The sequence below is a fragment of the Mchenga conophoros genome, linkage group LG23 (assembly GCF_057382185.1).
Source record: "Mchenga conophoros isolate Kocher_MC1m ecotype Shallow Benthic linkage group LG23, M_conophoros_male_GT1.1, whole genome shotgun sequence".
NCBI lineage: Eukaryota > Metazoa > Chordata > Actinopteri > Cichliformes > Cichlidae > Mchenga > Mchenga conophoros.
Genome location: NC_140547.1, coordinates 13,122,532 through 13,144,998, shown reverse-complemented (window position 1 = coordinate 13,144,998; position 22,467 = coordinate 13,122,532). Strand labels below are relative to the sequence as shown.

The following is a 22,467-nucleotide window of genomic DNA, read 5'->3' as shown; positions in this document are numbered from 1 at the left end:
GTTTTCACCTTCGCCATGTTCGTTCTTTGAAATTTGAAATGTGATACTGAATGCAAATAACCTTACTTTCCGACTCTTACAATGACGGAGAAGTTACAAAACAGAAATAAGCTTTTTCCCCTGAGATGCATGCCTCCACATACAATGATTCCTGTTTTATCGCAAAAGTAACGTGATGGAATTTGTGAAGCACAAAAATGCCATAAGGAGGAGGTCTGTGTGGATGGGCTAAAAACAAAAGCGACTTTAAAGCAGGAGACCTCCCAGTTTCAGTCTGTCAGTGTTTTGTTTTTTTCTTATCATGACCATCATGATCATTTGTTCATCAGTTTGTGCGGCCCTTTGCCATATGTTTGAGCTCAGTAAACTGCAAAGGCAAAACTTCAGCAGCACTGATGACATATATGTCACACCAGTAACAGAGAATTTTCTACTGTGAATTCGAACTTTTAATTCTGACGATTTTGCAGCAAGCTTTTAATAGAAACAATAAAACGTTGGCAGCTATTTTTACGAGCACTGCCTGGCCCATGAGCACTGTGTTTGCCGTGAGCAGTGATGGCAGCTGGAGGATGCACGGGACTCCTCCCCTCCCCTCTCATCTCAGACCTGCCCGCTCAGTGTGCGCCGACTTCGGACAGCAGAACCTCAGGGGTCAATTATGGACGGCCGGTATCGGTATTTTTAGCGACTTTTTCACGGGTCAGAGCGTTTGGAAATATTTCTGTGGATTAAAAGAAGAAAGAAAGAAATCTTCTTTCTGTGTGGGAAGATGGGATTATATCGGAGGAATCGTATGAGAATTGCTGCCTCGCAAAAATCTGCGTGAAAAGGCGTCAGACAGGTGACTTTTTCCTTCTTCTATCTCCAATAATTTGACCTTTAGATCCAGTTTATATATTTCAAAAATGCATTAAATATTTCAATTGTGCATAGCATTTCAGGGCGTTATAATAGATATAGTGAGTTCAAAGTGAATTTTTCCGTTAAATCTTGTCTTGTGTGTAACTTGTAACCCTCAAATAATCAACTTCAAAGGTTTATGTTTGGTTCTAATAAAGGTTTTGGTAAAAGATAAAGACATGTGCATCTTAAGGAATGGGATATTTTAATGAAAACAAACACGTGAGATTGTTTTGACCCTTGCAGAGCAATCCATTTTGCAGGGATAAAAAAATCAACCCATCAGTATGCGTTGTATGATTTCAATGAGTTCCTTCACCTCGGTCAGACTGTGTACATTTATGAGGGTACAGGCAGGTTAGTGTGGATTTTAGTGTGGAAGTTTCAAGCTATAAGTGATGTTTATATCCTTTATAGCCTTCCAGAACTTTGCAAGCATTTGTATTTCTGTGTATTTTTTATGTTTCTATTTTTGTTTAGTTTATTTTCATTTGGTGTATTTTTATTAGTTAATTTATATTTAATTTCCTGATATATAAAACTTCTCTGTGTGGTGACTCCCAGTAGAAACCATGGAAGCAAGACAATGCAGATTAAAACTCATCCCCTAAAACACATTACGTGATTTCTGACCCTCAGTGTTCACCACAGTGTCAGAATATGATGTAACTCACACTCACAGACGGCCTGCCGCTTTTACCTTTCGTCACCCTTGGAGCTCTCGGCTTCTTGGTGAATGTCAGTGTCATTTAATTTAAGTGGGGACTGCTTAACCCCCTGGTATTAGCACTAATCTACATGAGTGCACGTGTTACAAACATTGCTGTTCCCCAGAGATCAGTGAGTCAGTATTGACCATCATCACCACTAAAAAATAAAAATAAACACAGAGAAACATACATAACAACAAAGTAATTTAAACCAAAAAAGGATTTAATCTCACACCTGTTACCCTCTTTTTGTTTTTGGTTATAACTTTTTAAAGAGGTCATAAAAACATAAAAATAAGAGTTTTTTTTCTCTAATTCATTCCAAAACATCCTGGAGAGCTTCTACACACTCCTGCAGTTGTAGTCTACTTCTTGTTCAAATCTTTAACGTGCTGCACACCAAAGAACATTTGCAGCGTCCCTGTAAGCCATAGCTTAGTTATTTTAAAAGCAAGCTGATGGTTCACAGAGAGCGCGCACTGATCCTGTTTAGTGTTTAAGGTCATTATCGGGATGTATTTTTAGGTGCCACTCTCAGACAGACAGTGAAGAGTGGCGTTCGGTAAACACATTAACACACGAGTCACTGTTTTGCTGATCTTTGATTTCAGGCCCGTATGACCCCATCACATTTCACTGATTCTTCTGTGTCCCAGTGTCCAGGCCCGCAGAGCCAGGCAGGAGAAGATGGCGAAAGTCTGCAGTGAAAACTCCTTTTCAGCGAGAAGGCGGCTGTCCGCCAATGACGATGAGCTCGGTGTTATTGAAAATGGGGAGAGCAGGTCTGATGTTAGCTTTGCTGGTGATTTTTGGGAGACTTTTGGATCCTTAACTGACTGAAATGAGACATCTTGACTTGTTTTATGAGGTCTTGTCAATATAATCATTCCCCTCCTGCTGTCTTCCAGAGTTCACTCTCTTTGTGGGGACAACTGTGACAGAGCACTGCGCTCAGAGTCCCACAGAGACTCATTTACAGGTGCCGGGGCAATGGCCAGGTAAATGCCAGCTGCAGTGCTTAAATTAGCCGGTATTTACCAAAGGTGGAAAGAAACGATTCTGAAGTTTCTCCTAAGCTATTCTGAAATGCAATATGCTGCTGATGAGCAAACCAATGGTTATCAGGTGGTGATAAGTTAGAAGTACTGCCTCAAACATACACATGCACCAGCCAGTCTGTCTTTTCGTTTATAGGCACATCTGCCCACACAAATGAATAGCTTCATGTTTGGGCACCAATTATTGCCGTCTCCAATTCGGTATTTGACCAAATGTCAACATTTTCTCTTCTGTTCCTGAGTTATGACTTTGAAATTAGCCAGAAATTAAAAAACATAAATAACTAAAAAAATAAATAAAAATTTAATGTTAATGCAAAGTTGATATATTTTGGATATAATGACTTCACCAAGTTAAAGACACTACTGTAAAGGGTTATTCCAAGAAAGACTTCTCAAATGATGCTCCTCAGAAACAGCTGATTTTGGTTTGTACAATAAGTTATATTTACTGACGAGATTATATTAGAATAATTGAAAACAAAACTGGCACTGAAACATATGAAAACTAAACATTTTCATCCAAAAGAAATATGACAAGACCAAACTTAGATTTGAAAACTAAATGAAACTAAACATAAAAGTTCACTTAATTACTGAAATTCATCATCTGACACTGAAAGAGCATGAACCACAGTTTGAAAAGTCTGAAGTGCTTGAGGCGAAGGAAACCGAGTTCTTTCCAATTCACCTCTCAGTCTGAGGGGTTTCTTCAGACGTTGCTCCACTCTACCATCATGTGAGTTGTTAGAGTCGCACAGGTGAAGGTGTGAATGGTGGTTTGATCACCTGGAAGGGGACCTCAGGACTAAGTTTGAAGTAGCTGATAGTTGGTGTTATAGACCACCACCTCTGGCCAGCTATGGCAGTTGGATGTAGGTGGCCTCCTTTACTCCTCTCTCAAGCCAGCTGTCTTCTCTGTGACATGTCTGATGTGTTGGCTTCCCCTCTAAGGTGAAGACCCAGCAGGAGGTTAAATACCCAGGACTCCCAGTCAGTTTTGAGTCCTGGAGAGGATGAAAGGTCTTCAGGAACTAAAAAGAACTCTGGCTGCCTTTTACTCAAGCACTTTAGACAACCATGGCCTGGATGAGTGAGAACCACTGACAGACAAACCAAGTGTCTAATGGTAGATGCTTTATTTTACGGATAGCCTCCAAGTAAAGGATCTGAATGTTTCTTCCACTGTGGGTATTTACCTTTGACATGACTGTTGATGGTTTCTAGCCTAGACTGGTGTCACTTTGTGCTGTTTTTACCTCCCGCTGACTCTCTAGACTGTCTTACTTCTTCTTCATGCTACGGAATTGGGCGTCTCACAGAGTGAAGCCTGAACAAGAGAGACACGACTCGTTCCTCGACCGCTTCAGAGGCCCAGAGCTCAAAGACACGTCCAGTCTACACAGCAGTGCTCAGTCTGCGGGGCATCACGACGCAGTCCGTAAGAGAAAGTAAGCGTGGTGTGGTGAGAGCTGCTGTGGTCAGTTTAAGAGTTTTGTCGAGTCATAGCAGTTATGGTTTCTAATGTTTGAATGATTTAACACAAAACTGGACAAACAGGACACTTTACTCAGGGCCCTGTTTCCAAAAAAGTTTCATATTGTGGCTAATGTTTAGTCGTTTAGCACACAGACTCTTTGCTTGGAGAGCCATGTTGCTGTAATAACGTCCACATTGTGGTTCAAGATTCCTGTGGAAATGTGCACAACTTTACCTGAAAACTGAAAGCATGTTGCTCGACCCGATACCTGTCGAGGTTGAGCCCGTGGTCTTGGAACGTCCAAAAAAGAATTTAAAATTTGTATTGATTAGATCACTGAACAGTTTTATAGGCCCAAAGAAGGCCAGAGTTTCTAAATGGATGTTCTTTTTTCTTTATAGAAAAGACAGCAATTTGTTTATTGAAAGATGTGTTCTTGAGCCCAAGCACGCATCTCATTTCAAATTATTTACAGTATAATTTAGCTTTTATTTTTTTTATGAACAGTTAAAACAATGCTTTAATATCTTAAACAAGAAAGTTAATGTCACAGCTAACAGTGGGGAAGCTAATAGCTAAAAGCTAGCTCCCCATTCCCTTTTACCCCATTCAAAGATCAGGGTGAAGATAGATCATAAACAATTTTTTTGAACACCCTCCCAACCAATAGGAATGTGTGTAACCTAAAAGAAAAGAGGGGTTTTGCCATAAAAATATCACATTTATATGATGAATGAGAAGCCTCGTGCAAAAAGAAAATAAAAAGAAAAAAAATTGTCTTTCTTTCCAAAAGCCTTGCCAGTAAGTGGCCGCTGGCTACTTACAACATGAATAACTGCAACAACACAGACGAGTAAGTGTGTGTCAGAAAATAGAAAAGAGTTTCCTTTAGAAGTGGACATTATCGATATTTGTTGTAGCTACAATGGCACGTAGCATAGCTATGTTAGCACCAAACTCCTTGAACCATGTCTTCACATCCTCCGCTTCTCTATGCTGTGCCTCCCACCCCTTTACCCACCTCAGGGGTTTTGTTGGAAGTCATGATGTGGATTATTTTGATCCAACTTTGGGGAAGTTCACATAAGGAACTGTAAGGTCATAAAGTGTGCTTAAAATAACAGGGACTACCTGTAGTATGATGCCATCTGCTGGACAAACGTATGACCTGCACCATGAATCCAAATGAATTGTCGCTGTAGACTCCTTTCAAGGTAGCTTTCTAGTCTTCTAGCAGTCCTTCATAGACCACCTCCGTCCTTTTTCACCACTATAAAAACACTAAACTTGTAATCCGTAGCAAAAAAGAGGACAAAAAAGAGGAGATTAAAAAAGATGAGAAAAAGGAGGAGAAAAAAGATGAAGAGAAGAAGGATGGGGACAAGAAGGAAGAGGAAAAGAAAGATGAGAAAAAAGACGAGAAGAAGGATGAGAAAAAAGACGAGAAGAAGGATGAGAAAAAAGACGAGAAGAAAGATGATAAGAAAGATGATAAAAAGAAAGAAGAGCCACCGTAAGTACCCGTTAAATTCAGAGTCTGCGGCAGCTGGTAAATTTAACTACAGAAACCACATCTGTCACTTTTCATCTCTGTGCAACATTAAACACCTTCTGATGCTTTGCTGGTTTCAGGAAAGAAATCTGGATTATGGATCCCGCTACAGATCAGTACTACAGGTGGCTCTCCGTCATCGCAGGCCCCGTGTTTTATAACCTAATGATCGTCATAACGAGGTAGGCATCCTTCACATATTAATAATTATTCACTTAAAGGAGCATTGATTTATTTGTTCTCCTTGTATTTTAGGGCCTGCTTTAATGAACTCCAGGAGTCGTATATACATTTATGGCTAATCCTGGACTACACCACAGACCTCATCTACTACGCAGACACATTTGTCAGAGCAAGAACAGGTCAGATTCCTGACGGCATTTACAGAAAGGATGTTTTTGTACACCAATTAGGCTGTACTGTAGCACAAGATCTGGCTTCTAATTTGGTGTTTGTCCCTCAGGTTACCTGGAACAAGGCCTGCTGGTAAAAGATTCCAAAAAACTGAGAGATAAATACAGAACAACTTCTCAATTCAAATACGACATGATTGCAATGATACCCACTGATCTGCTGTTTCTGAAATATGGAATCCACAACCCGGAATTCAGATTAAACCGCCTTTGCAAACTGCCAAGGCTTTTTGAGTTTTTCGAGAGGACTGAAACCAGAACCAGCTTTCCAAACATGTTCCGTATCAGCAATCTTGTGCTTTACATTCTTATTATCATCCATTGGAACGCTTGTTTATTCTTTGCCATTTCAAAAACCATCGGATTTGGGTCGGACACTTGGGTTTACCCCAATATCAGCCACCCAGAGCATGGCCGCTTGGCAAGAAAGTACATCTACTCCCTATACTGGTCCACGCTGACCCTCACCACTATTGGAGAGACCCCCGCACCTGTCAGGGATGTTGAATACCTCTTTGTTATTGCCGACTTCCTCACTGGTGTGCTGATTTTTGCCAGTATTGTCGGTAACGTTGGCGCTATGATCTCCAACATGAACGCCTCTCGCGCTGAGTTCCAGGCGAAGATTGACTCCATAAAGCAGTACATGCAGTTTCGAAAGGTCACCAAAGACCTGGAGGCCAGGGTCATCAAGTGGTTTGACTACCTGTGGACTGAGAAGAAAACCTGCGATGAAAAGGAAGTTTTAAAAACTCTCCCGGACAAGCTAAAGGCTGAGATTGCCATCAATGTCCATTTGGATACGTTGAAGAAAGTGCGGATTTTTCAGGACTGCGAAGCCGGTTTGTTGATTGAACTGGTGCTCAAGCTGCAGCCACAAGTGTTTAGCCCTGGAGATTACATCTGTAAGAAAGGGGATATTGGCAGGGAGATGTACATCATCAAGGAAGGGAAGCTAGCGGTGGTGGCTGACGATGGAGTGACTCAGTTTGTAGTGCTGAGTGATGGCGCGTACTTTGGTGAAATCAGCATCTTGGGTATCAAGGGCAGTAAAGCGGGCAACAGAAGAACGGCCAACATCAGAAGTGTGGGTTACTCTGACCTCTTTGCCCTTTCTAAGGACGACTTGATGGAAGCCCTCACCGAGTATCCAGATGCCAAGAAGGCTCTAGAAGAGAAGGGGAAAGCCATCCTGATGAAGGACAACCTGATCGACGAGGCGGTCGCCAATGCCGGCGCCGACCCCAAGGACATAGAGGAGAAGATTGTTAAACTGCAGAGCAATCTGGACACCATGCAGACCAAGTTCGCCCAGCTGATGGCGGAGTTCACGTTCAACTCGACAAGAATGAAGCAAAGAGTGTCAGCGATGGAGGACAAAGTGAAATCCATAAAACCAGAGGATCTGTCTGAGGTGGTGGCCGACAAAGACAAAAAGGTCCAGTAACGCAAGAGACACTCGAGAACTTTACAGCACACGAGGGAGTGTCACTTTTTAAAGGCCCACATTCATATCCATTTATACAGCATGTTTATTATCAGTATAATGTGTCAAACTGTGTACAGCAAATGTATATTTCTGTGTGTATGCTACGACTGACAGCCAATTTCTTATTTTTCATATATAAAACTACTAAGCGTGTTGGAAAAAAAAAGGATTTTCATAATAGTAGAACCATTTTTGTCCCAGAAAATCTTTTTCTTCCATATTGATCTATTTGTGAAGTAAAAATGCAGCTGACACATCCATTTTACACTGCTTAAAAATGTACAAAGTGAAATGTCAGTGCTGTTGATAAGTTACTGTCGGCTATTGGCTGTAAATCTAATATGTGAATAAACATTAAAGTGTTCATATAACATTCACTTTATACTGGTACATTGTCATGTTGTGGGTGAATGAACACGGGGAACTCACAGTTTTTTGTTTGTTTTTTTTCAGCCAAGCTATGTGATTAAAGGCACATAAATGTCATGCTTTTCCTGTTCTAAAGTTTTGTCAGTAGCACAAATTTTGTGTTTTGGAAACTTTCTTTTTTACCATGTTTCTATGACATAATGAAGAAACAAGCATTTCACAAGTTTCAAGTTTAAGTTGGAAATAAATCAGCCTTGATCTCTGTAATTTCCTCAGTTCTATAAGACATCCTGAATATCTGCTTCCAAATCATGGCTGATAATGATCCTTTCCTGGATGGACCACACTAAAAATATTCTCAAAGATCAGCTTCATCGCTGATCAACCCTTAAAAAGTGGGTGGATGATGGATGCAGAAGCTGATAACCAGCATGTCATAGAGAACTGCATGAGTTATGAATCTTTCCATGAATGTGGTTGCCAATAAAATCTCTGAAATTTTGATCACTCTTTACAGAAACATGAAAAAAAGAGAAGTTTGACAAAGAATATTTGTTTAACGTTTCCCCTCAGAGCTGAATTGCCCTTTAAAAGTCTTACATCTACTTTGACTACTCAAGTGCAGCAGAAAAGCAACTCAAAGGTCAAGTGATGACACATCATCTCTTATTTAACTGCTCAGTTCTTCTATTTCTCATAGATACACATAAATGTGATCTTGCATCACTCTCGACTGAACCATTATCACCATGTTTTGTGAAAAGTCTGATTTTAGCTTCATCAGCAATGAAGGAAAACCAGCTCCTCTTTAAGCGAGTACCCCGTTGTGTTCATCAGCTATGTGCTAACTTATTCTGCTGCGTGTTGTCGAGCTGCTAAAATCTGATGGCAGTTATTGAAAGGAGAGGTGATATGCTGTGGCGACCTCTAGAGAGGTTTGAAACCAAATTTTCCAAAAGTAAGAACAAAGAAATGAATCTGTGACTGTGAGACAAGCCGCAGTCATGATCAGGTATTTATTTGAAAAACAGAGTTCAGCTTAAAGCCTTCCAGTGAGTGTTAATGTTGTTGTTTTTTAATTCACCTTTATTTAATTTGCATAACAGAAGCTTTACAAAAGAGTTTCACGTTATCTGCACGTTCTGTGTTTTTACCTGAGACATTTGGCAAAATAAAACATGGTGTGACTCTTTTTCTTGTGTAGGCCTTGTACATTTGGCACCTCATGACTGTGCAATCAGTAAGATTAGCAAACAAACCAAAAGAAAGAGGAAGTGAAAGTCTGAACCCACCAGTCAGGAAGCATACTCTGAAACCAAACTGTCAGGTCACAACACAAAACTGTTAGATCGTAACCAGATATAATCACATCTGGATATAACATTTTTTTTTTATTTCTGGGTAAAGAAAATGTTTAAATATAAGCTTCTCTATGAGGTTGTTTTGACTTCAATAGCAGGAATTAAAAAAGGCTTCAGTTCAGCATATAGTAAATGACAATCATACCCAAAGAGCACCGTTATGCCCAGAGTGTGTGCACCGAATGCTGCTACATTACGACAACTGCAGAAAACACACAAAACAAGTCAAACTAAATGCAAAAAATATCCTGAATGTGCTCTGTGTAAGTGCACTTTCACAATACAGTTTGATGTTGGCTCAGAAACGAAACACGCGTGAAAAAATTTAAATATTTAAGCGCCTTTCAACTCTGGGAAATCTACAGACTGTAAGTAAAAGATGGACACAACCGCAGCTAAACTAAAGTAAAAGTAGGTGTGACAAAAACATTTCAGTTACTGTGGTAAACATTGAAACTAGAATTAAAAAAATACAATATTTTGTTCTTAAAAAAACAAAAATAAAATAAAACCTTTTTTGTTTTTAGTCTTGAGGAGCGTGAGGAGATACTGCTGCATGTGCTTGGTGAGGCTGGGACGTCCATGTGTTTTAATGCCTAATGTGAACTTCTTAAATCTGCACCCGAAAAACAGTCCTACAGACTAAAACGGATAAACGGATAAAAAATGAAACTAAAAACATGCAATAAAAACTAAACTGAGACGAGCAAACCCAGTCTGGAAACCACACTGATTAAAAAACAAAACATCAAAGTGAAATACAAATAAAAATCCATTAAAAATACAAATTGGTAGTAATGCTGAACCACGCTAATGACATCGACTGGTTCACAAGCTCCCGCTGTGAAGCCTCAAACTGAGTGTCACACCATAACTGTTACATCTCCTGACATTTAGGTTTCAAAATCCAGTTTCTTTCTTTAGTTAGCTAGCTAGTTTTATGTCTAAAGATGTTCTAGTACTGATTTGTACAGATTTATATTTTTTAGGTTTTAAGGAGCACTGGTTTAAACTCTTAAACTGGTGAGGGAGCCCTGTTTTCTTTGGAGTAAAAAGAGCTCAAGCAACAATGACAGATGAGCACAGCTGTGCACGCACTATATTACTCTGGCTGAAGTGTTGAAATGATGTGTACCGAATTTATAATTATTCATAGTAAAGGTTGTGCAAAGGATGGGAAACAGGAAAATGGGAGGCCTCGGAGGCCAATATCTCGTCAGTCACAGTAAAGCACAGCCTCCTTCTTAGCTTTAACAGGGGTTACTTGAAAATACTGACTCAGACCGTTAACTCATCGCGTGCACAGACGTCACCGGTGACGGGAGGTTTACAGATGTTTCCTGTGGACGTTCAGCCACCCTATTCCTTGTTCACTACACTGACGACCTCTGACAGCTGTTGTGCTTGTTCTTTTCATCACACTTGATAAAAAAATGCTTACATTGTATTTCATTTAGCCTTATTAAATTATATTTAGCTCTTAATTACAACAATTGACTTTTTACTTATTTCATATTCGCTGCGTTTCGGTTATATTTTCTTTCTCTGCACTGATCTGTGGACTTTTTACATATATTTTTCCATTGTTCCACCTTTTGAGATAATGACATCTCATTCCACCAGTGGAGTCTCCCCCTGCTGGTCATCAGAAAGAATGCAAGTTTAAGGCACTTGAGCTTCACTTCACCAGGAAATGGCGTCCATCTTTTAAATACAGTCTGTTGGGAAATCTAATGCATATGAAGTGTGAAAGGCCAGCAGTGGACTGCAGTAGTTTGGTTAGGCACAGGGTTATTACAGTATTTTTCTCCACTGCATTTCCCTATCCACTTTCTTAATACTCCCTTTTTTGGCTCTGATAACTTTGCGGCTTCGTCACAGCATCCCAAACCCTTTGGCATAAGTGATGGCCTTGAGAAGTCTCTCTCTCAGCTTTTCCTTGGAGGAGTACTCAGGGAGCAGCAGTGCATTAAAGCAGGTGTGGGAGGTTGGTAGCCTGCAAGAAAAATGGCAGAAGTGGGGAAATCTGAAATCAGCATCCACAGAGAGCTTTGAGTTACGGATCGTTTTTTTAAGATATGCTGAGCGTTTCTTAAATCTGGCCAGAGCAGCACCTGTCTGTGTCAGAGCCGTTCTTCGCAATGATCATTTTTAATTTGCCGAGCCCGCCAACAGGCGCCCTGTCTGAGCCCGTCGTGAACTGAAGAAATAATTTTTTTTGGTCTTCCCCAAATGAGTGGACGACTTCCCAGAAATCTCTGCACGTGGATAATTGAATAAAAACATTAAACTGATGAGAAAATGTGCATAAAGTTCAAGTACTTCCAAACATGTTTAGACTTTATCAGACTCACTTGATAACCTGACTGTCTTTGCTGTAGCCGCCGTCATATTCCGTCGTCTTTTCGAGCGCTTCAAAGTCCAGTTTCTGTGTAATGATCGGAGACTGTCATCAATGCAGCACCGAACACAATTAAGATATAAAAAATATAAATGGGGATGCGCTCTCTCACCCTGCTTCCACAGATAAGCAGCTCTACTTCTTCTGGTCTAAACAAATATTTCAGCGGGGACTCATTTGTGACCATTAGGAAGCCTTTTTTGAAGGCTTTGAATTGTCTCTCCACACTCTTGTTCAGGATGTAATCAGCATACAGATCCACAAACTCCTAAAAAAGGAAGGAAGTTAAATATATCTGAAGCAGTTTTTCATCATTAACTTTTTATAATCTGTATTTTTAGAGAGCAGACTCTACAGATTGCTCTGTCAAAGAATGCCGGCCGTATTGCATAACATACTACTTCGTCTTCATCGTGTGTTCCTGTTTCTGTACTTGTGAAATATACATTTCAGTCAAAAGAGGAACAGCAGAAGTGTCAGTTAGGGCTTCCTTATTTGTGTAGCGACACATTTGGTCTAGAATCAGACTTCCATCTTAACATATTATATAGCCACAGAAATGTCTAATTTTTAGGTAAGCTTAAATAAAAATGATGCATGGTTTTAAAGGAACCGGAGATAAATTAAAAGAAGAGACCAAAAATCAGAACAAGATAATAAACCAGTGCCTCCCCTCTGACTGCCTCAGAATTAGGGCTGTGCGATATGACCAAAATCTCATATCCCGATATAAGAATTCTATCGTCCGATAACGATATAAATCACAAAAATGTGTCATTTTCTGTAAATTCTGTGAATCTCGTGCAGCTCGACTTGAGGGAAGTGTTTCCAGCTGCGCGTCATGTAGCTGGAGTCGAGTGTTTTAACCGATGTATGAAACTATACATTTTTAGACATAAGTTGTAAAGGCCGCCGTTTTCTTTGTGAGTATTTATTACACGGCGTGCTGCAGGGAAAAGCCTGTTCTAACGTTTGAGTCTAAGGTTTATTTTTTAGCACCTGACGGCTCTTTTTTACTTCTCATCCGTAAACAATCTGCTCTTTCACGTGATTCAGTTTTTTTGAAAAGTCTGAACAGGATCTTGAGCTTTATTGTGAAAGGTTTATGTGGAACATAAACAAGCGGACACGCGATGCTGTTACCGTCTTGTTGCTAACCACAACGCATAAAAACAGGCGCTTGTCCGTCTGTAGTGTGGTTATATAAAATATAAGAGAAAGAGAGAACTTTAAAAAATTAATATAGCCACTACAAAAAATATTGCCGTAAACGGTTTATTTTGCGACACCACGAAACAAACGATAGCGTAAAATGAAACAATGTTTTTATATCGTCGTCTGATATATATCGTTATATCGAACAGCCCTACTCAGAATCAGCTGATTTTCTTCTATAATAACTTTACTTATTACATAAATGTTAATAGAATATCTAATGAAGCAATGCACAATGGCTGTGAGGCTGGTCACTGACCTCCTGCTAACCCTGGTCACCAGGGAAAAGTGTGTATTCCTTGACTGGCTGGCAAGTGGTTACTGGAGTTGCTGAAATCCTTGTGATTGCTTTGATCGCTGGCAGGTTTGTCCATAAAATACTGGTTTGTCTGAAAATTCACCTACTCGCCAAGCGGTAGTGAAAAGTTCGACACAGACGTTCATAACTTTTTGGGGTGTAAGGTGCAATATTTTCCATTTTAAATGAACTCAGAAGTCATATATTTTTAATCCAGTGGATTATGGTTTACCACTCAAAACACAAAATCTATTTGTTTGCACTAAAAGTTCTCCTACACGATCCAGAGTTTAACACCCATATTTGGGACACAGATACATCTTAGGCCATATATTATGACTATCGTATATTATGATGTCATCATATTGCCTAGCAATCACCTACCAATGGACCAAATGACTCATCCGTGGCCAATAATACACCAATGAAATCATAATTATATACACAAAACTCTCTCATTATTCATGATAGAGGACATCCCCACCACGTTGACTAGCAACTAGAGATGGCACGATACCACTTTTTTATGTCCGATACCGATACCGATATCATAAATTTGGATATCTGCCGATACCGATATGAATCCGATATAGTGTTTTTTAATCAACAAAACTGTTTTTTAAAATATCTTGCTGCATTTTGCAAGTCTGCAAGTTCATACTCAAGTTTAAAACAACAACTACACTAAAGCTATTCTGTTATACCTGTATACAAAAAAAAATATTTCATAGTTCAGCAATACTGATCAATCTAATAAACTTAAACCTACACCATCCTCCCTATTCTGGTATTTTAAAGAGTACTTAGCGTAAATATTAAGCAACCTAACTAACAGGGTTCCAACTCCCAGCAACAACATAAATAAATAAAAAATAGAGAACCACCCCTCACGCGCCACCTCATGATGCTTAATCGACGTAATCAACCTTAATTTGATGCAGTGTGAAAAAAAATGCACAGAAATCAATTATTTTTCAAGAAATATTAAATAGATTCAACATCTTTCTTCAACAAAATTGCAGACTGCACAGATGGTACCTTCCCAAAGTAAAAAGTACTATAGCTTACTAGGGTATATATATTAGACTTAATAGTCACTATATACAGTAATTGACTTCTATTCATTTTACATCAAATTAAAACTTTGGGTGTCAGATAATTATTTATTAAAAGCTCGACATTTTAAATGAGAATAAGAAAGAAAAGTCTGTCTTTGTGCCCCCTTTTCCCTGTTCATGCCCTATCGGCCCCCCTGGCTAAACTTTGCTAGATCCGCCCCTGCACAGTTACCAGCGTCAGCTGCGTAGAAAAAGATCCTGGTGTAGAAAGAAATATTAAATAAATTCTAACAACAGCTTATCAAGCTTAAACGTTCTGCTGTTGTTCAGCCGCTGGTTTCCTCTTTCTGGTGCAAAGTGGGCCAAAAACAAACAAGAGAGACGGAGTCGCGACAGAAAAGCCGATCAGCTGATCAGTTTCACGATTGAAGTAGCAGCTGATACCGATACGTAATATCGGATCGGTCCATCTCTACTAGCAACCCCCTAACAACAGACTAAAATCACAGACCAAACAACACAGTAGCATGGGGATTTATTAGTAAACCAAAAAAGGACATATAAGGTGAATTAAGGAGCTGTAGCTGTAACACGGTCCAGCTCACACCTCACCTGTCGGTTCTCCTTAGTAACGGGAATCTGGTCTCCTTGCTCCTTTAAGTCGTGTATTACTGGGTTTCCAAAGAGGTCAGTGTGTGATATCTGGAAGGTCATCATCATGTCTTCTTCCACATTTCCCATATATTCAAGTACTCCCTTCAGACTTTGATAGAGAACCTGGAGCACAAAAAAAAGACAAGACTTTCTTTGCACAGGTGCCACTGATTTGATTACAGGGATGTATAACATTTTAAAACTACTGTGAATTGTAGTGATTCACTGTGAATGAGCTTTAGAGGAAGTTACTATACTGGATGTGAGTCTGACAGGTCCAAGTAGGTCCCTTTCTTTCCCATGAGCTTCCTGTAGACAACCATTGGAAAGTGGACGTCCAGGATGCAGTTGTTGTAAATCGCGAGACCGAGGACGATTCCAATAAGAGTGTACTGCGCTTCAGTCTCCAGAGAAGATGAATTAAACCAGAAAAGTTTGGTGTCGTTCTCGTAGGTGAACATTCCTGTTCGGAACATCAGGCACACAGGAAAATGGACATGGAAAAATTAAATGCATGAAGCAGCTCTGCGTAAATGACAGTTCAGAGTAATCCTTATTAATCTTAAATACTTAAATGTTTTATAGGTCAGTTTTCTTTTGATTGGCTGCCCCTTGTAAACTGAAGGTCTGAACAGCAGGTGGGTGGGGTTACTGTGCCTGGGCTTGAAGAAAAATCCTCTGAAAGTTGTACAGGGATTAGACTGGAGATGTCCAAAGAAACCTTTGAAAGATCTTTAGAAAGCCCGGAGAAGTGTTGCTCTTTAAAGACCACTTTAAACGATCTAGCTCCTTGGATTCAAGACTTTTGAACTGCACGGCATTATTTTATTAAGTTTCTAGTTCTCATGCTAAGATGATCGTATCCTGACTTCAGCTTGCTGCATAATTAATAAAACATGACACTCATCTCAATCCCCCTGTTCACCTGTCAAATAAATGTGTTCTTTTGTTCGGATACAAAACAACATTTACATAATGTCCACAGTCCACTTGGGCTTAAAATTCTCACCTATGTCAGGATTGAAGATTTCTTCAAGAACCAACTGAAAGAACTCCTTTGAAACGCCTCCCTCATCTACACCTTGCTCACCCTCAAACTCAACATAGAGCTGTTTCTTCAAGTCGGACGGGTTCTCCATGGAGATCATCTCCAGCTGCAACACAGAGGAGGTTTCACTTTTCAAACTGAACAACACTGATTTCGACATCCTCCAATTACCCTAAGGCAGCGCAACTCACTCTGACGAGAGCGTCGTCGATGATGTGGTCTCTGCGCACTTTGAGCTTGAGGTAGGGGTTGGGCTGCTGCCCCTGGACCATGCTGAAAAGAGCCGTGAGGCGTCGCTCGCTGTACATTCGGATCCTGTTGTCGTAGTACAGCCCTTGGTTCTTGGTGATGACACTGAGGATGAAAGGGCAAGTCTGGAAAGAAAACTTTGTTTCTGCATTGACCTTGAAGAAAGTGAAGTCCTTGTCCATCTCGATGACATCGTTAAGCGATTCGTTAATAAAATCCTCGAAGGGGATGAGAGGCTTTATGCTGTCCATCGGTCGGACGCCCAGTTCTTTCTCCAGGGGATTTATGCGGGGGCCTTTCTTATAGAGCCTTTCCTCGCCAAGCAGCTCGTGCAGCGTCAGCTCGTCTGAGTCAGAGTCTTCCTCGTCCTCCTCGTTGTGCTCTACGTCCACGTCACCTCCCAGAATGCTTGCAAAGAAGACGACCTGTAAACACTGCGTCGCAGCCACCACAGTCTCGTCGTCGTTTACCAGATTTTCGCCGTCGTATTCGTTGCTAACAACTGTAAACGTAATGAGCTGCTGGAAGGTCTCCATCATACGGCGGATGTGCGGGAGATCGTACTTTGACCAGAGCTTCGTCAGCCTGGCAAGCGCGGTCACTGGAAGTTTGCTCATTGCTTTGCAGAACTGTGGTAACGCCACTTCGAGGTACTCTGGGCTGTGAAGGTTACTATTCTCCATGACGATAATGAAGATGTTCAGGTAATCTGGGTTTGTTTCGTATACGTCAAGATATTCCAGGTCAAGTTCAACATTTGGAGTGAGGTAAATGAGAGCATTCACCAGGGCCACCTGCAGCTGGTCGATAGACAGAAGTCTGTCGTAGACTCTCCTCACAGCGCCAATGTCCACTGTAACCTCACAGGCATCAAACACTTCATTCAAAGCCTCACCTGGCAAAGAGGCTGCAGAAGAAGCACCTGTCTTCTCTGAGCTTCTCTCACTCTGTTTCTCATCTTTCTTCATATCTGCCGGTTTACAAGACTCAAGGTTGTCGGTAGAATTGGATTCATCTTTCCTGAAACTCTTCATCAGGGCTTCTGCATTGGAGAAGACCCTGCCGATGACTCGGACGAGAGCAGAATAATCCCCTTCTTCTTCACAGAAACCCAAGATCGTACAGACTGTGTTCTCTGTGAGGTGATGAACCTCTGCAACAGAACAAACTAATTTAGGGACTGGTTCAAAGTTAGCATCTGCAAGAGTCCAGAGCTAGCCATACAGTACCTGAGAAGTCCTCCTTGGTGAAACCAGGGTCTTTATCGCTCATCTCACTGCCCTCCTGAGTTCTTCCGTCAGCACTGGCCGTGATGGAGGGGTGATAATCACAGAGTTTGGCATTAATCTTAAACAGCTCGAGCGCTTTGGCAGCTGCTGAATTGTTATCCAAAGGTTGAAAATCACAACATGATGCGCAAAACTCATTCGTGCAGTTGCCATTTCCACAGCCTTCAGTTAACTGCCGAAAGTAGCGCTCAATTAGAAGCTTTGCAGTCGCTCTGTTCCTGCGTAGGACATTCAGACAGAAGTCAGACTGATGGTAACAAAACCTTCTAGGGTTAAAAAACAACAACAACTAAAACACAAACAATGAACTTTGGTTCTGTATAAACTGAGTTACAGGCCCTTCAAGTAAATAGGAGTGGGTGAAACTTTGGCAGGTATTAGTGATTTTTTTCCAACACTTTTGAGAGTTCATAAAGTACAGGAGATAACCACGTCAAGTATTCAGAGCAGAAAACTCATTTTAGCTCTGTTTCTTATTGTTTAGACTGATTGCTCTGAAGCATCAGTATGATTTGCTCTTTCATAGTCTGAATAAACTGCAGCACTTTTATGTCTGTGATGTCGAGGAACAGAAATGAGAACAGATTCGTTTTCTGATCAATTCCTATCTCATTTACTGGAGAAGACTTTGAAAAGTAATTGATATTATCATCACTTTCTAGGGTTAGAAAAACAAAAATTAACTTTTTTTCCTGTACAAACTATATTAACCACAAGCTGTATATAAAAGATGGACACAGACAACATAGGGTCACACATCCTGTTGCGAAGCCATAGGCTGAGTGCCTTCCACATGATGGATCTAAAAATGAGGGACACTGGTGGCTCACAGGCAAATGACTTATCCATGGCATAGTAAATCATACCCTGCTTTGCTCTGCTTTTTCAATCTAATGGGACAATAATTTAGAAAAAGAGCATCATGTTTTATTCAAGATGACTTAAACTAGTGACTGAACCCAAAAACTTTTCAGGAAAGTGTTTACTGAGCTCGGTTCAGTGAGCAGTGAGCTCATTTTCTCATAGAAGTCACTGCCTCCTACTAGACATTAAAAAGATGTCAGGTTTAAGGCACTAAGTGTTGTTTATACTTTTCAGATCTGCAAACCATGTTCATCTTTTAGATCCAGTTTATGTATTTAACAGTCAATTTATACATGTTCTTGCTGTGAGAGGCTAAAATATTATCATCTATGAACAGTAAAGAGGGAGTGCAACTGTGACCAAAAACATCAGTCTAATGAATCATATTAGCTTAGCTTGTGCCAGCTGAGGTCCAGATTATAGTCGGTCTTACATTCGGCTGGATTCAGATTCCCCTCTGCAGGCCCGGTGAACAATGCTCTGAAAGTAGAGTTTAAAAGCACTGTAAGATCTTATTTGCAGGTAAAAGCCTTTAAATAAAAGCTTAAAGTCTTAACAACTTAAAGCAACAACAAAAAATAAATAAATACCATAGTTATTTATTATTATTTCTGCTCCTTTTATGGTTTTAACTCATGGTTTTATTTGTTTTAATTTGTCATTATCAATATAATGTGCTGGAGCCTCTACTCTACTCCACTGTTGTGTTTCTAGCTGGAATAAAATCTTTTATATAAATAAAGTTTTTCTCTTTTGAAGCACCACAATCTAAGGCAAGATCTACAGATCTAAGGCAATTGATAATGCACAAGTTAGCAGGTTTATCAAGCTCAAATAAAGGCTTCATCATCATCATCATTAGCGCCCATCCATTTAGCCCAGCCATCAATGTTCAGTCTTACAGCTGCAACCCTGGTGATGTAAATGATTTTGAAAGTATTCTATTCTATTATTCTATATTAAAGGTGCAGTGTGTAAAATCTCACCACTCGATGTCAGAGTTTTGCAGTTTTTCTGAGCATGGCATGATCTGACCATGGTATGAACTCGCTGGGAAAATTGTGGCATTGTGTTAACACACGCCTAAATGCGTCAGAGCAGCAAACTGCCAAACATGGTGCTCACGTTTACTGATCATCAATTAATCAGTGCATTTGATTAGCAACTCTTGGCTTCTACTGCTCCTCTTAATTCATATGGAAACAGGCCAACAGAGCCCCGTGAAAACTTTCTTTTTCACATGACCATACTTCTAAGAGTATAAGATTCTTTCCTTTGTATATGAATATAAATATAATGTATACTCTTCTTCTTCTTCCTTCGGTTGGACCTTTAAAAAGTCACCACAGCTATACACGACAGCAGGTGTCACTAAACCTTCTTTTTCACTTCTGCTTCTATTCTTTTGCCACAAATCACCTCTGAAACCTTGGGTGGTTGACCCCAGTTATTAAAACTCATCTACCTTCTAAATCTCTACTCCTTTCCACCTGTCTCCCTCTCATTCACATACATATTCTTATTTCAGCTGGCTTTTTTCCCTCTTCTCTCGTGAGCATACCTCCACCTGCTCCCTACGCTTACCATGGATCACAATGTCATCTGCAAACATCACAGTCCACAGAGATGCCTGCTTGTATCATCTGTCAGCCTGTCCATCAAGGACAAGGTGCCTTGAACTAAAAACATTCAAATATAACAGAAACTATTTTTTTGTACAAGTGGCTGGTTGATGAAATTTCTTCTTCCTGCAGCTTTTTCATTCACCTTCATGTAAGTGTGGATGTTGCTATACACATATAGATATATTTGTATACACACATATCTATATATACACATGTATATATAGATTTATGTGTGTATACATATATATACACACATATATATGTGTATACATATATGTGTGTGTGTGTGTGTGTGTATATATTTGTGTATATACATATATGTGTGTATATACACATATACATACATACACATACACACGTATATACATACATACATCTATATCTAAATATATCTATATCTAAATATATATACATACATACACTATTGATCTACTTATAAACTTGTCTATTTTACTCAATTAATTTAATATATTTAAGCTCTGTAATGTCTAATGTTTTGGTTGCTGTATGACAGGAAGTATACAACTTATAAATATATAAATAACATTGCACAACATAAAAATATAAATAATATTTTCTAAATTATCAGCGTTACTGGTAATTAGTCTGTGACTCTGCTTTCAAACAGCTGTCAGCGTTTCAGTTTAACAGACTCTAAATCGCTTCGTTTCAGAGTAAAAAACGTGCAGTGAGCGGTGAATCGAGTGTCGTGTCGTGTCCTGTCTCAGCACCGACCTGTGATTTGAAGTCCTGTCTGTCAGTGACAGTGCAAAAAAAAAATCTCTTCAGTCACTCGGACCGCGGTCACACCCACGTCACAAAATAATACACTTTACAGGGATATTAATGCTTGTTAATAAGGCCGATAGAAGCTGACAACACGCAGAGCTCCAAATGATTTTAGTTTGTTGAGTCACAGCGAATTTATTTCCTCTAACAGCCTGTAAACAACGGCGCCATATACGCTCTTCTTCTCCGCCTGGTTTCCTCCACACAGCGCAGGCGCAATGCTGCCCCCTACTGTTCACCGTGCTGCTAAACTCTTTAATTTAACTGGCTGCAGCTACAGCCACATCATCCAGGATCAGCAAGCAGAGTGAAAACAGCAGAAACAAGTTTCCTGTGGGTAAAAGATTCACTAATTCAATAATTTAATATGTAAAGAATATTCCTCAGTCATTAAGGATAATCATAAAAACACAATAATAATAATAATAATAATAATAATAATAATAATAATAATAATAATAATAATAGTGATGATACTACTACTACTTTTAATAATAATGATGATATTACCACTACTACTACTACTACTAATAATAATAATAATACAATGTTCTCTCCCCTTCTTTTTCTTCTTCCTTAACATTCACGTATCTGATATCAGTGTCTGTTTGATGAAGAACATTCAAGGAAGATCACCATATATAGGAAAAGATGTCAAGATTTAAAATTTACTGGGGAAAAAAAAGGAAAATTAGGTGTGGACTGGTCCTCCACAATGGGTCACTTTAGTCAGAAAATTCTGGTAAATAATCAGAAGTTGTCTGCTTGTGAGGTAAAATATGACATTTCTCATGGATTTGAATGGGTTGAATTCAAATATGACAGTTAAAATTGGTGATTAACTACAGTTTCCATGATATTTACTTAAGGCTGCTTAATATGATGATATTTCGCCTTTCTGTGCAAGGTCCTGTGTCTCACTACAGCTGAGGTGAGGAAAACTCTACGCAGAGTCAACCCACGTAAAACTGCTGGACCAGACAACATCCCAGGCAGAGTGCTCAGAGAATGTGCTGATCAGCTGGCAGATGTTCTCACCGACATCTTCAACATCTCTCTGAGCAGTGCCGTCGTTCCCACGTGCTTCAAGGCCACCACCATCGTCCCCGTGCCCAAGAAGTCTTCTGTGTCCTGTCTCAACGACTACCGTCCTGTTGCACTTACACCCACCATCACGAAGTGCTTCGAGCGGCTCGTCATGAGACACATCAAGACCCTGCTGCCCCCCTCACTGGACCCACTGCAATTTGCATACCGCCATAACCGCTCAACGGACGACGCCATCTCCACTGCACTCCATCTTGCCCTGACACACTTGGACAAGAAGGACTCACACATCCGAATGCTGTACATAGATTTCAGCTCAGCATTCAACACAATCATCCCCCAACAACTGATCGGAAAGCTGAGCCTGTTGGGCCTGAACACCTCCCTCTGCAACTGGATCCTGGACTTTCTGACCGGAAGGCCTCAGTCAGTACGGATCGGGAACTGCACCTCCAGCACCACCACATTGAGCACTGGGGCCCCACAAGGCTGTGTGCTCAGTCCTCTGCTGTTCACACTGCTGACTCATGACTGTGTAGCAACACACAGTTCAAATCACATCATTAATTTCGCTGATGACACGACCGTGGTGGGT

The 22,467-nt window shown here is 40.2% G+C and overlaps 2 protein-coding genes across 5 annotated transcripts; one reads left to right on the top strand and one right to left on the bottom strand.

Moving 5' to 3' along the window:
* The first annotated feature begins 635 nt into the window (after window positions 1–635).
* On the top strand, window positions 636–8,982 carry cnga3a (cyclic nucleotide gated channel subunit alpha 3a). Of its 3 annotated transcripts, none has more exons than XM_085263971.1 (9): window positions 636–844; window positions 2,270–2,395; window positions 2,522–2,611; window positions 3,994–4,122; window positions 4,945–5,004; window positions 5,452–5,664; window positions 5,784–5,885; window positions 5,959–6,065; window positions 6,167–8,982. In XM_085263971.1, the coding sequence occupies exons 2-9, from the start codon at window positions 2,301–2,303 to the stop codon at window positions 7,561–7,563; spliced, it is 2,193 nt and encodes a 730-aa protein (XP_085120097.1). In that variant the 5' UTR covers window positions 636–844; window positions 2,270–2,300; the 3' UTR covers window positions 7,564–8,982. The 3 variants fall into 3 exon arrangements, with proteins under 3 accessions (XP_085120097.1, XP_085120095.1, XP_085120096.1); XM_085263969.1 differs by having other exon boundaries at window positions 3,949–4,122; XM_085263970.1 differs by having other exon boundaries at window positions 2,225–2,395; window positions 3,949–4,122.
* ube3a (ubiquitin protein ligase E3A) lies at window positions 8,948–21,116 on the bottom strand. Of its 2 annotated transcripts, XM_085263966.1 has the most exons (11): window positions 20,772–21,106; window positions 18,845–18,891; window positions 17,488–17,765; window positions 16,201–17,411; window positions 15,971–16,115; window positions 15,219–15,424; window positions 14,920–15,084; window positions 11,849–12,004; window positions 11,690–11,763; window positions 11,450–11,593; window positions 8,948–11,331 (listed from the first exon to the last, which is right to left on the bottom strand). In XM_085263966.1, coding segments are annotated over exons 2-11 (2,502 nt in total). In that variant the 5' UTR covers window positions 18,847–18,891; window positions 20,772–21,106; the 3' UTR covers window positions 8,948–11,210. The 2 variants fall into 2 exon arrangements, with proteins under 2 accessions (XP_085120092.1, XP_085120093.1); XM_085263967.1 differs by lacking the exons at window positions 8,948–11,331; window positions 11,450–11,593; window positions 11,690–11,763 and adding an exon at window positions 13,211–13,352 and having other exon boundaries at window positions 11,870–12,004; window positions 20,772–21,116.
* Window positions 21,117–22,467: the final 1,351 nt, after the last annotated feature.